At 50.6% G+C, this 12034-nt stretch overlaps 6 protein-coding genes across 6 annotated transcripts; 2 read left to right on the top strand and 4 right to left on the bottom strand.

Moving 5' to 3' along the window:
- Positions 1-124: 124 nt before the first annotated feature.
- AYO21_04714 (hypothetical protein) lies at positions 125-2116 on the top strand (the record flags this gene model as incomplete). The annotated part of the gene is made up of 1 exon (XM_022654686.1): positions 125-2116. The coding sequence occupies one exon, from the start codon at positions 125-127 to the stop codon at positions 2114-2116; it is 1992 nt and encodes a 663-aa protein (XP_022513053.1).
- Positions 2117-3385: 1269 nt separating this feature from the next.
- On the bottom strand, positions 3386-4114 carry AYO21_04713 (hypothetical protein; the record flags this gene model as incomplete). The annotated part of the gene is made up of 1 exon (XM_022654685.1): positions 3386-4114. The coding sequence occupies one exon, from the start codon at positions 4112-4114 to the stop codon at positions 3386-3388; it is 729 nt and encodes a 242-aa protein (XP_022513052.1).
- Positions 4115-4689: 575 nt separating this feature from the next.
- AYO21_04712 (hypothetical protein) lies at positions 4690-5100 on the bottom strand (the record flags this gene model as incomplete). Its single annotated transcript, XM_022654684.1, has 1 exon — positions 4690-5100. One exon carries the CDS (start codon positions 5098-5100, stop codon positions 4690-4692), a length of 411 nt encoding a protein of 136 aa, XP_022513051.1.
- A 413-nt stretch (positions 5101-5513) lies between these two features.
- Positions 5514-6170, bottom strand: AYO21_04711 (hypothetical protein; the record flags this gene model as incomplete). The annotated part of the gene is made up of 1 exon (XM_022654683.1): positions 5514-6170. The coding sequence occupies one exon, from the start codon at positions 6168-6170 to the stop codon at positions 5514-5516; it is 657 nt and encodes a 218-aa protein (XP_022513050.1).
- A 541-nt stretch (positions 6171-6711) lies between these two features.
- On the bottom strand, positions 6712-7293 carry AYO21_04710 (hypothetical protein; the record flags this gene model as incomplete). The annotated part of the gene is made up of 1 exon (XM_022654682.1): positions 6712-7293. One exon carries the CDS (start codon positions 7291-7293, stop codon positions 6712-6714), a length of 582 nt encoding a protein of 193 aa, XP_022513049.1.
- Positions 7294-8318: 1025 nt separating this feature from the next.
- Positions 8319-11431, top strand: AYO21_04709 (hypothetical protein; the record flags this gene model as incomplete). The annotated part of the gene is made up of 7 exons (XM_022654681.1): positions 8319-8806; positions 8860-9009; positions 9061-9082; positions 9132-9665; positions 9716-10068; positions 10117-10365; positions 10432-11431. The coding sequence occupies 7 exons, from the start codon at positions 8319-8321 to the stop codon at positions 11429-11431; spliced, it is 2796 nt and encodes a 931-aa protein (XP_022513048.1).
- Between the last annotated feature and the right edge of the window lie 603 nt (positions 11432-12034).

Genomic DNA, 12034 nt, shown 5'->3' with positions numbered 1-12034 from the left:
ACCTTCTCCATTACCAACAATCTACCTGCATTCCTTCTTTCCTCTCTCTTTTCCCCTTACTTCTTGTGGAGGATTGCCGTTGTCGTTTTCTCAGTTCCACTTTACCCTCACATTCTCTGCCATCATGTATGGCGCGGCGAGGCATGGGCGACATGTTCTGAAAGCAATTCGGACCCTGCCATCCGTCTCGATATCCTCCGCGCGGACACAGTTTGTTCGTCCCATCTCGAGCACTATATCCGGTAGATCCCTCGGTGTCAGACATTTCTCCTGGGCATTCCCCCGCCGACAACAGGCCCTCGCTGAAGACCATGCCCGTGCGGAAGATTTTGGCGCAGAGGATATATCGGAGGTCAATCGAGAATTCACAAAATTTTCAGAGCTTGGAGATGCAGGCGTCATTGATAGGAGAATAATTGACACCTTGGTCAACAAGATGAACATCCACACAATGACGGAAGTCCAGAGAATGACCATCAACGAGTGTCTAGATGGCACAGATGTCATTGCCCAAGCTCGAACCGGCACCGGCAAGACCTTGGCGTTCCTGATGCCCATTGTGCAACGTATGCTTCGGGATCCTGAGTTTGGCCGTCGACAACCGTCAATCGGAGACACCAGGGCCCTGATTATCTCCCCCACCCGCGAGTTGGCCGAGCAGATTGGAGAGGAGGCAAAGAAGATCGTCCGAGGCACTGGCGTCCAGGTACAATTGGCCGTCGGTGGTACCCAGAAACAATATCATCTTAAGCTTATGCAGCGGTCGGGTTGCCATATTCTTGTTGGTACACCGGGAAGAGTCAAGGATCTCTTGTCCGACCCCTATAACGGACTCAACCTGGAAAACATTCAAACCTTTGTGTTAGATGAGGCCGATCGACTTCTCGATATTGGATTTGCCGAAGAAATCAGAGAGATCCAGAGTTTCATGCCTAAACACACGCGCCAACATCGTCAGACGCTCATGTTTTCTGCCACCATGCCCCGATCCGTGGTTGGCCTGGTGAGAGAGACCATGAAGCCAGACTTCAAATTCGTCAGGACTGTTGACCCTGAGGACGCTGCCACACACGAGTCCGTACCACAACACATTGTCTTTTTGCCAGGCCTGCAGAATCAGATACCAGCATTAACCGAGATCGCATGGAACGCTATGGAGGCCCATAGGAGAGACCCAGAAACCAACATGCCTTTCAAAGCAATTGCTTTCTTTAGGTCGTTGAATGAGGTCAAAATTGCATACGAAACCATGAAAAATCTGCGCGACCCATCAACCAAAGGAGGCATGTTTGCTCCTCACCCCCTCGCCCCCTGCAAGATCATCGAAATGTCGTCCCAATTAGATCAGCGGCAACGAAGTGCAAACTCGCAAGCATTCCGGAATGCCGACTGCGCACTGATGATCTCGTCCGATGTCACTGCTCGGGGGATGGACTTCCCCAACGTGTCGCATGTCATCCAAGTGGGCGCACCTCATAGAAGAGAAGACTATGTCCACCGCCTGGGCCGAACTGGCCGTGCTGGCAAGCCGGGCCAAGGATGGCTGCTCCTGCAAAATGATGAGCGGAACGATTATAGACAACTAGCCAACAGCATCCACGCCCACAATATCTACGAAGATACGAGCCTGGACACGGCAAAATTGGACATGACTCAACCCACACAACTTTCACCACAAACTGCCAAGATCATGCAGATGGTGGAGGCTGGCGTCAGGCAAGTTTCCAGGCTTGATAAGGCAAAGGCATACCAGAGCTTGTTGTCTGTGCTCAACCAGTCTGGCAATTCCTCGAGACAAGAGATTGTCAACCAAGTGAACGAACTTGCGACGTACGGATGGGGCCTTGACTCGCCGCCTTCTGTGACCAGAAGCTGGGCTGACAAGATAGGATATGGTGGTGTCCAAGGCCTTACGTTCCGAGAGGAAAGCGGACATGGCCCTGGATTTAGTTCTGGTCCGAGATCGCGGCCTGGAGGTCGTCGCGACAGGTATGACGAACGCGATCCATTCGGACAAGGTGCCTCCGGCGCTGGCAGGGGCACGTTCGGTCAGGATAACTCATCATTCAACGACCGTGGTCGTGGCAGATTTGGCGGTGAACGAAGGTTCCGTTGAAGGATCTCTCGGCCGTAGACGACTGACTTATGTCCCTGGAGGCACTGTTGAGGCAGTGGGTGTCCTCTGACGCCTATCAAGCCCGGTTTTGCCGGTCGAAAGAAGCTCATCTGAGAATGGACCACTTTGTCTAAGAGTTCGTGCCATGTCTGGCTGCGCCATGACCGATGATGGAACTGCGAAGTCCAGTGTCGGAGCCAACCGGCGACTTTCAAGCACCTGCCCAGCTCCAATTCTTACGAACCTCAGAACAGACCACCAGTCATTCATTTCACGTGTGTTAATCATCAACAACTGCATGGATATGGCGTTCTAGTGGCCTTGAAAAGGGTGGTGTTTGGGTTATGGGGTGAGAGGAGACAAACAACCTTGATCGGATTTCGTGACTACGATCGCCCATCTCGATTGCCTGCAACATGCTTGAAAGAACTCATCTCCGGATAGCGATCTTGTTAAAAGTGACCACTCATACGAATATCCTTCCGACCCAATTCCACGATCTGGCAAACATAAACTTCGCAAGCAGCACGGGCGCTCTCGTGGACCTCCGGCTTTTTACACCTTTGTTTGAATATACACGGCACGCACGGCTGAGATTTTCTTGTACATGTACATAGACTGACGGATACCCCCCCATTTCCTCTCTTCTTCTCTGCAGTGTGTATCATTACGCGTGTTTTTGACTTGTCGGCCGTGTTGCTTTTCTCGTTCGTCGTCGTGGTGGTGGTGCAATCCGGGACCAGCGAGCGAGATGGATTGGGTGAGAGACATTAAAAAAAGAGGGACAGGGATTCTGCCGACGAATGGAAAAAGGACCACCTTCAACCAAACCGAACCAACCAACCGAAGAAAACGTGGAAAAGCGAGCGAGTTGCATGGGATTTGTGCAAATATCAGTCACGAAAAATGATAGTGAAATGGAAAGGAAGGGGACAGGGAGTGCAAAAGGAAAGAAAATCTCCTCTTCGCTACACTACATTGTAGAAAAGAAATGAAATGAAAAAGGCACCTGAAAATGTTTGACTTGGCTTTTCCTTGATTCTGTCTGTGGTTTTGGCCTGACCTGACCAGTCTCACCAAGACCATCCGTCTTTACTGTTATTTTTTTTTCTTTCTGTAATTTGTACAAATGTCCATTTCTGGGCTCTGGCCAGCTCAATGATCCAGCTCCGCCATATGAGGCATAGTGGAGAAGAAGAGGCTGGAAGGGAAACTAGGTTGAGTAACAGTGCACGTGCTCATATGTGTGAAGAGGTCCAAGTCCCCGTTCTAGTGTGAACTGCGCCACTGCTGCAACTCCTGCTCGCTGATCTCGCGCAGCTCGTTGACGTTGGCCACTTCGCCCGTGACGGCGCCCTTGACCATCTCGACGCCCCTGCCGAGCATGGTCCCCTTGGGGAGCGCGTACGTCGCCGTGAGGGCCTTGATCTTGATGATGCCGATGCGGGGGTCGTTTTCGCTGCCGTCGTGCTGGCCGTCGCCCAGGTCACCAACCCAGGTCTTTAGCGTGGGCGTGTAGTACTTCTTCACAGTGGCGCGGTCCGTGATGATACTGGCCGTGCCGGAGATCGAGGCCCAGCTGCCGGATGAATTCAGGAAGGACATGTTGACGTGCTCGTCCGACGAGAGGTCCGATGTCTTGCCGGACTCGGTGTTTGTGTGGAAGAGGAGATCGACTCCGCCGGATTCCTGTCCCATGGTCCCATGGTGGTCAGTAATATGCTTTTGCTTCCCTTCTGCGTCCAATCTTTTATCCGCTCGTGCTGGATTCATGGGGAGGGTGTCCAGAGGAAGGCTGGTGGCGAGGATCTCGGATATGTCACACACCTGAGCTGCGAGGGCCATGCACCTCGAGACTAACAGACCAGAGTCCGCAATGCGCGTGGTCATCATGCCAAACTTGGAAGATCTGACAAAGTCGTTGAGGGCATTGATCTTCTCCTCGAGGCCTGGCTCGTCTTTGTTCTTGGCCGTGTACCTGTGTTTTGCCCGGAACATGAGTCAGTTCTTTGCCTCGCCTCTTGAAAACGTCAAGTGGTCATGGTGGAGGGGAATGAGTGAAGGGGGGGGGGGGGGGGGGGAGATGGATTTGGTCGCCCGCTGAGCTGAGCTGAGCTGAGCTGTGGAGCAGGAGAGGAGTGGGCAGGGACATACGGATCGGCAGCCATGTTGTTTGGAAGGATGCGGTCGTTGATGTTGGTAAGTCAAAGTTGGAGGTTTGAGGGGATCTGAGAATGAATCGTGAGTAAACAGAAGATGAAGTAAACACAAAGGCAGAGAGGCACTGAAATACCTCCTAGAGAACAGATACCTCCACCAACTCAACCGAGGAGAAGTGACGTCGATGATGGTAAGGCAAGAGACGGGGCACCGCATTCACGTCTAACCATTGGAGATCTGAAAGGCAGAGAGGGTTTGTCACTGATCGCGATGTGGGGTTTCCACGAGACACGGGATGCTCGATCAGAAGAGAAAATGCGGGCGCATGATGATCGAGGACAATGTATGCGTCACTCGTGGATTGCGATGTCGGTGATGCTGCCAAGCAGTTTTGACAGTTTCTCTTGTTTTGGTCATTGAAAAAGCTGCAAGTCTACATTGCGCAACCCTGTCAAATTGAGGGTTTGCCTATAGGTTGTTGGGTACGTCTCCCATAGAGTGGTAATTGGTATTTGCAAAGATTCTGTCGTGTTATTCGGCGAGGCTGTATCGATCCATGATGGATCCAACATCCAGCCAATGACGTCAGGATATTCAGGTTCGATGTTCTCATGAGCCGCAGCCGGCGGCGCTGCTTGTTCGGCAAGGCTACAGTCCACAATCCTCGTGCCCGAGACATTGTCACACGAGACTTTAACCGCCAAGAGGACATTAGTCTGGAGTTTGATGTTTGATGACGAGGTCGGGGTACTTGCAGGAGTCCTGACCGCAGTCAAATAGCCTAGTCGTTGGCTTTGGGCGATCCCCTGTCGCGTAGGAGACATCTATGCCTTGGATAGCGATGTACCCAACGCAAACGAGTGATTCGTGTTGGTCGATTTTTGTCGTGCTTCATGCTGCGAGTTCGTATCCTCTCATTCTTTTCAAGGACTTGGTGAAGGAAAACAAACTCCAGCCGTGTGATTGTGGACAAGCGGGCACCCGCTCCATCAAACAGGATTCCTTTCGATGGAGCCCAACTCAGATGCTGTAGCAAAGACGGCGCCGAATCGTTGCTGATAGCTTTGTCCGCTTGTACATTTTTGATTCGGAGAAGAACTGGTGACAGTGCGGTCGAGGTGGACGCACTCAATACAGGTCGAGTGGCTGTTGAGGAGACCGTTCCTCATTGTGACCATCATGCGGAATATGATCTGCCATGAAATAGTATTCGAGGCATGGCTTCATGCCGTTCAGGTCAAGAGATGATTCCCAGCCGTCCCTCCCACTCATCCTCCTTTTTGACGCCCTTGCCTTCCTTGGCCGCCCTCCTCTTTTCATTCCTCTTTCTTCTCTTCTCCTCTCGCTCTGCCGCGTCAATTTCTTCAGCCTTTTTGATCCTCGCCTGAATGTCGAGCTCGCCCAACATTTTCGCCTCTTCTTCCTGCTGCCTCTTTCGCGCCTTGAGCATTTCCAACCTCTCCCTAACATCTTGGAGCGTCGCTCGTTTCACCTGTCCCGACTGCCCCGTGTTGATCAGGTGCTGCTTCGAATTCAGATGTTCAATGTACTGGACGTTGTCCTTGTATGTTAAATCACAGGCTTCGCAGTAAAATCCTGCACCTTTTCCCCGCCTCCCGACTCTCGCGCCTGCAGGTACAATCGTGCTCTTTCCGACCATGCTCGCCACGTCCAACCTCGAACCACGCGCAGTCGTGGACTCCAGGGAGGAGAAATCCACGGGCTTGTGCCATTTCTTGCCCTCGAGTTTGGCTTCATAGCGAGCTTTGGCTTCTTCCCGACGTTCTTCTTGTTCCTTTTTCGCCTTTGCTTCGTATTCGCTGCGATCCCAGGTGCGGCGGAAGTCGGTGTCGGAGGCGGCAGCGGTGCCGTAAGCGGACTTTCGGTCTGCCATGATGAAGCTCCCTCGGGTATGTCGAGGGGATGCTCTAAAGGAGCGTAGGTGTATCGAGGGTGCGTGAAGAGGGAGTGTCGGAGAGGCCAGGCAAAAGGAAGATGCGGAGAAACACGATGTGCGAAATTTACGGCTGTGGTTGGGGCGATCGGAAGACATTCCCGTGCGGAGGGGGTTGAAATCACCTAATTACAAATAGCTTGCCTAGCACCTTAGTTATTGTTGACGTCCATCCGCGATGAGCTTGCACATGAATCGAACAATATTCATTGAGAGAGACATCGATCTTGATGCAAATGTATTTCGTTTAATCGGCCGAGACTGCGCAATCAGAAAATCCACTGTAATGTCTAGTCAACGCCAGTTTCGAGCTCATGTCACCAGCTATGTACCCCCTAGCAAAAGGACCTATTGATCCAGTGCTTCGAAGTTGTATGCATTTTCGCTTCCTTTGCCAGTTGAAAGATTTCCAAGTTGTACTCAAAGCTTTGCTTTTGTGTCTTCACTACCTTTGGTCGTGTCTATCCTCGCTGGTGGGACATCAACCACAATAGATGTACTGCAAGTTGAGCTGCTTCAACGGGTCCGCATTGTTGGTGACGGTGTATCCAATCTTAACCGGCATGTTCATATCCGTCTCTGGACTGTTGTTGATGTTCAAGACCTGCAACTGGGCCAAGAATGTGTTCTGAGTGCTCGGGAAATCTGACCCTCCTTTGACGATGAACTTGATGTCGCGGTACCCATACCCCTCGGGGACGATCGGTGTGGGTGTGTCAGGACAGAGGTAAACGAAGTTGACATCCTTGCTGATGGTCTGAGAAACGGACGAGGACGGCAAGGTGACATAGTTGTACAAGGCGTTGCAGGAGGTGCTGGTATCGCCGATGGAGCCACGAGACTTGACATTGATGTTGACTTCCCAGGTCATTCCGCACGGAGGACCGACGGCATTAGGACTGATGTTGAAGGTGAGAGGATCGGCGAGTGCAGCTGAGCCAGAGGTTTCGTTGCGTTTTGCCAGATCGACAATGGTCTCAACACCCAAGAGAGATGAGGGGATTGCCGTGGCATTGGCGAGAGCCAGCAAGAAAAGGAGGACCGGGAGCAAGATGAGTTCCATGTTGATGAAGTTTCGATACAGCTGAGAGCTATTGTCGTGTTGAGGGGTTGTTTGATCGCCAGCGACAGAAATGTCTATTGTGTTTATGGTAGAAGCTGAAACGTGGGCAAGAATCTGTGTGGTTTATATACCCTGAGAACCTATCTCTACCAACAGAAAGTGAATTTATCTTTTCAAGTGCCAGTGTGTCATTCACTGCAGACCAAGGTGACACTGAGGTACTTGACATGCTCATGATAAAATCTTCACAAATTGTCCTTTACCACGTTGGTCCAGGCCAGATGGCAACGCCCAGCCCAGTGCAAAAGTGTCCCCTATCTCTCTTCGCCTGGCACTATCATCATATCCGGTCTCGAGCTGACAACAGGCTGTGATATGACCGTATGGATAATCTGCCTTAATGATCACAACCCTTGAAATTCAAGTGTACATGCTGATGGGTATTTAAGTGGTGAAATTGTCGTGAAAGACTGCTGACTGCGTATTGGTTCAGCACTGGAATGTGACAAAGTGAGCGTAGATGGAGGTCTAAGGAAGTCATCTATCCACTAGAGATGACTTGATCTTTCGATCAAAGTGATAACTCACCATCCACTATAGTTAACCTAGGCAATGGCTTCACCATCTCGGCCTGGACGTGACAGGACCTTGGAGACGAGGTTGCCTGATGTTGCCTGGCGGCTGCCTGGCTGTCAAACTTGGTCACTTCCTTTGGTTGGTTAGAAAGGATCAAACACCAAACAACATGTCGCGACCGATGCGTGGGTCCGTCCATGTACAAATTATTTCCTTGAACCATACACAAGAATGTGAAATGTGAAATGTGGAATGTGGAATGTGGATACGATCGCTTTGTTAAATGTCTCGGTCCCTGAAACAAACAGCTTTCCTGCTCATGCCGTCAAAATCCCATCTTCTCCTCTCCTCTCCCTCTATTCTGACCCACAAGCTTCTTCTCACTTTTTCTCATTCACTCCTGGTTATTTACCAGTCCAGGGCGTGCATTGATATTGTCCCTCGCAGCCATGAGCTCCGAAGATGGCTACGAGTATGGCTCCGAATATAACTCCGACGAAGAGCAAGAGCAAGAGCAACCCTACGACCCCCTGAGATCTCAAATCCGGGGTTGTCTTCGTGGAATACATAGCTCGGGGTCTTTCGCAACATCTGACCACAACGTCGAGCACATCCTTCCTGGTCTGACCGTCAAAGGTGTCGGTCCTATCAGACTACCCTTATCTCGTGAAGATGCCAATGCTCTTATTCGAGTGAGCCGTCAAGCACCTTTTGGCAAGGGAGGGGAGACGCTGGTGGATGAGACGGTGAGGAAGACTTGGGAGATCGACGGAAAAGAATTGTCATTCGAAAACAAAGGTTGGAATACCTGGCTTGAACAGATTCTCGAACATGTCTCCAGCGGCTTGGGTATACCTGGGGGTGCTGGCAGTGTACAAGCTGAGCTTTACAAACTATTGGTGTATGAGGAGGGTGCCTTCTTCAAACCTCACAAAGAGTACGTCCCGAGTGCGAAGCCTGACAATTTACAGAGTTACTAACCTCCTGTAGTACGGAGAAGACCAAGAACATGTTTGGAACCCTGGTTGTTTGCCTACCGTCGGAGCACACTGGCGGCGCAGTGCGCTTGATTCATGGAGAAGAAGAGACAATTCTCGAGACAGACAAGTGGTCTTCTTACGGTGTCTCTTATTTGGCTTGGTAATCCCGGCACCTCGTCCAACATATTCTCATGCTAATTTGTCTTTGAAGGTATAGTGATGTATCACATGAGGTAAGGGCATTACAGCGATCAGGTTTTGTATTGCAACTCATTGGTACAGATATTGCCAGTTAAATCAGGTTGTCGATTCGTTCTAACATACAACCTCATCAACGCCACTGTTCCACGTCAACTCTCAGCTGCTGTACTGGACGTTGAACAATCCAACATCGACCGGGTGCTCACCGAATGGTATTCCATGCAAGACCAACCACAGTTTATGTGTTATGTCCTTGAACACAAGTATACCGGCGCAGGGCTTCGATTGAGCTGTCTGAAAGGTGACGACTATTACCGTTGCTCTCAGCTTGAACGAGCTTGCCAGTCAAATGGTCGCTTTTGTATTTTCCTATCCCGGCTGCAACTGACTGTGAGCCGAAGCAATGATGAGGATTGCAGGGAAGAAGGGGACGAAGAGCTCTGCCTAAATAATGTTGTCACTCTACAGGGCACGAAGCTTCAAGATTCCCTGAAGATATCGGATGACTGCCTCGTCCAGCAATCTGTCTATGCAAACCGTGACCGTGACGAACAATGGGGAGGCGAACACTTGGGCAATCAGTATGCTGAAATTCTCCAAGTTTACCATGATGCTGTACGTCCTGCGCCGAGTTGAAGTCGACCTAGCACTCACAATCAGTCTAGGTCGTTGTCATTGTTCGTCGAGACCAGATGACCAGGTTCCTCCTTGGTAGTGGTTATAAGGTTGAACACTACTCAAAGTTCCTTGATCGACTGTTTGTCAACCTCAAGGGTCAGAACGACGGTGAACATTCCCTCTTTCGTGAAATGATCGAACAGACATGCAACAGGCATCTTCAAATGCGGTACCGAGACAGTCGCCAGAAAGATGGTTTCTTGGGCCCCACAGCGATAGAGTTACTACGCATCGACAACCTTGAGCTAGCCAATACAGCCCTTGATGCTGTGGAGGAAAGCTTCGACAAGTCCACCTTCTGGAACCTTGCCATGCTGGGATTCGACAAAACGAAAGACTTGTAAGCTTGCCTGTAAACCGGTTTATACCCTCCACTAAGATATTCCAGTTCCACGAAGGCGTTTTCTCGGATTTCGAAACTGCACCTAGTTGATCGTGGCCTTCGAGCATTCCGCTCCGGTGTAAGATCTGGCTCTGCTGAACCTGACTCTCAAGGAAGATTAGAGAGCGCCGTTCACCAATGGGCAGTGGAAACCCTTTGCAAGGCTTTGAATTCGATCACAGAAGTTCTTCCCCAGGATGCGGGAGCTGTGGTTCAGATCATGGATACCTATGGGGATACAAGGCTCTGGAAATGGTGAGTTCCTTGACTGAGGTCTAATGTTGTCTTTGTTAGGATGTTGGCTAACTCTCGCTCAAATAGCATGGATACCTTCCTTAGGCGCTTTGTGAACGAGACAGCCTTCGTAAGCGCGCTCTTCGTGGAGACCCTTTGCTACGCTCAAACGGCGCAAAAATTTGACGTGGTGGAACATCTTCTTTCGCCCATCTTTGATGCAGCTATGTCTTCCTTTCAGTTGCACCAATTTTCGTCATATAGGAAGTCGAGACTTCAGCATGAGGACTTCCCATTTTCGTCGTGGTCAGAGTCCTCTCGGTCAATTCGTGACGAATTAAGCAAGAAGGACGTCACTGTTGTCGTGTCTCTTTATCGACGACTTGCAGGAGAAGACTTGACTAAGGCGGGACAGCTACTTGAAAAGATTGCAAATGACACTGCGACAATCCAGCAAGACGACCTTGACCGCTTCATTATTCCACTCCTGCACGAGTTGGTCGACATCACCAAAATTCAGCCCCTTGAGGCTTCTCTGTTCTACGCCAAAGCTATCCCTACATATATTGAGAGGGCGGTGGAGAAGGAGCCTCCAAAACCGCACAATTGGTCCCTACCCGACGACATAGGCAAGTGTGATCGGAAAAATTGTCCTCATTGCTCTATTGTACGTGAGTTTCTGGAAAATCCAAGCGAAAAAGAGCGGTGTTTCACCATTCCCAAAGATCAGGATTCCCGTTTTGTTTGGCATTTCCCACATCACTACGACAGGAATAGAGACGAAAGTGGACAAGATCTCACTATCAAGGTCACCAAATCTCTAAAGACATGGGAAGACAAACACAAGGAGTGGAGAAGGAGAGCGGATAACGCTCAATCAAAGCTTCAGTCCCTTCCTGAAATGCCACTACGCGTATGCCTCGGAAATACCGAGTATCAAGACTTGATGGAGCTCCGGATCGTCAAACTATCAGCCGAAGATGTGAGCCAGGGACCGCCAGACTCCGCCGAAGCAAACCCAGCTCCTGTCACACCGGGAGGCTCTGCTGGTGCTGAGACGAAGGGAAGGAAAAGACGGAGGATTTGATCATCGGCGATCTTAGGTAGCTGGCTGCGATCACTTGGCCGAGATTCAGTTCCAGCCTGTCACAGCCGGGCACTGAAGGTGATACTAGGGGGAGGATCACCTCGAGACGTTGGCGATGAAGCACCACCGACATGAACACCATGTCACCATTTTTTACCTGTCTTCTTTTTCAAAGCTTTTTGGACTGGCAACAACATTTGATAGTAGTCATAGCAGCTACTGGGTGCTTGGGAGCAACGCTGCGACACACTGTGTAATGTTGGGTAGCCTGGCGTCACGTCAACGGACCAGAATCAAGGCTGGTGGAAAGAAGGGAAGAGTCTATCTTTTTGCAAGTGATAAAGACGTAGGGGAGCATAAAACGGTGCTCTGGCGCCGAGCATGAAAAAGCTTGTGACCTACAAAATATGAACTCGGTGCGAGTATGCCAGGGCAGGCAAAGAGCTGGCGTAAATTTGCCCCAGCCCGTTCAGAGTGAGCAAAGCGGTGTGCGTCTAGCAATTAGACAAGATGGAAGATTGGGAGTTTCCCATGTGTTGTGCCATGGATACTTTCCTAATCAAGGTGTATAACTATTACGAGGTACGGTACCGAGATCCACTG

The sequence above is a fragment of the Fonsecaea monophora genome (assembly GCF_001642475.1).
Source record: "Fonsecaea monophora strain CBS 269.37 chromosome Unknown Scaff27, whole genome shotgun sequence".
Classification (NCBI taxonomy): Eukaryota; Fungi; Ascomycota; class Eurotiomycetes; order Chaetothyriales; family Herpotrichiellaceae; genus Fonsecaea; species Fonsecaea monophora.
This window is presented reverse-complemented; position numbering and strand designations above follow the sequence as displayed.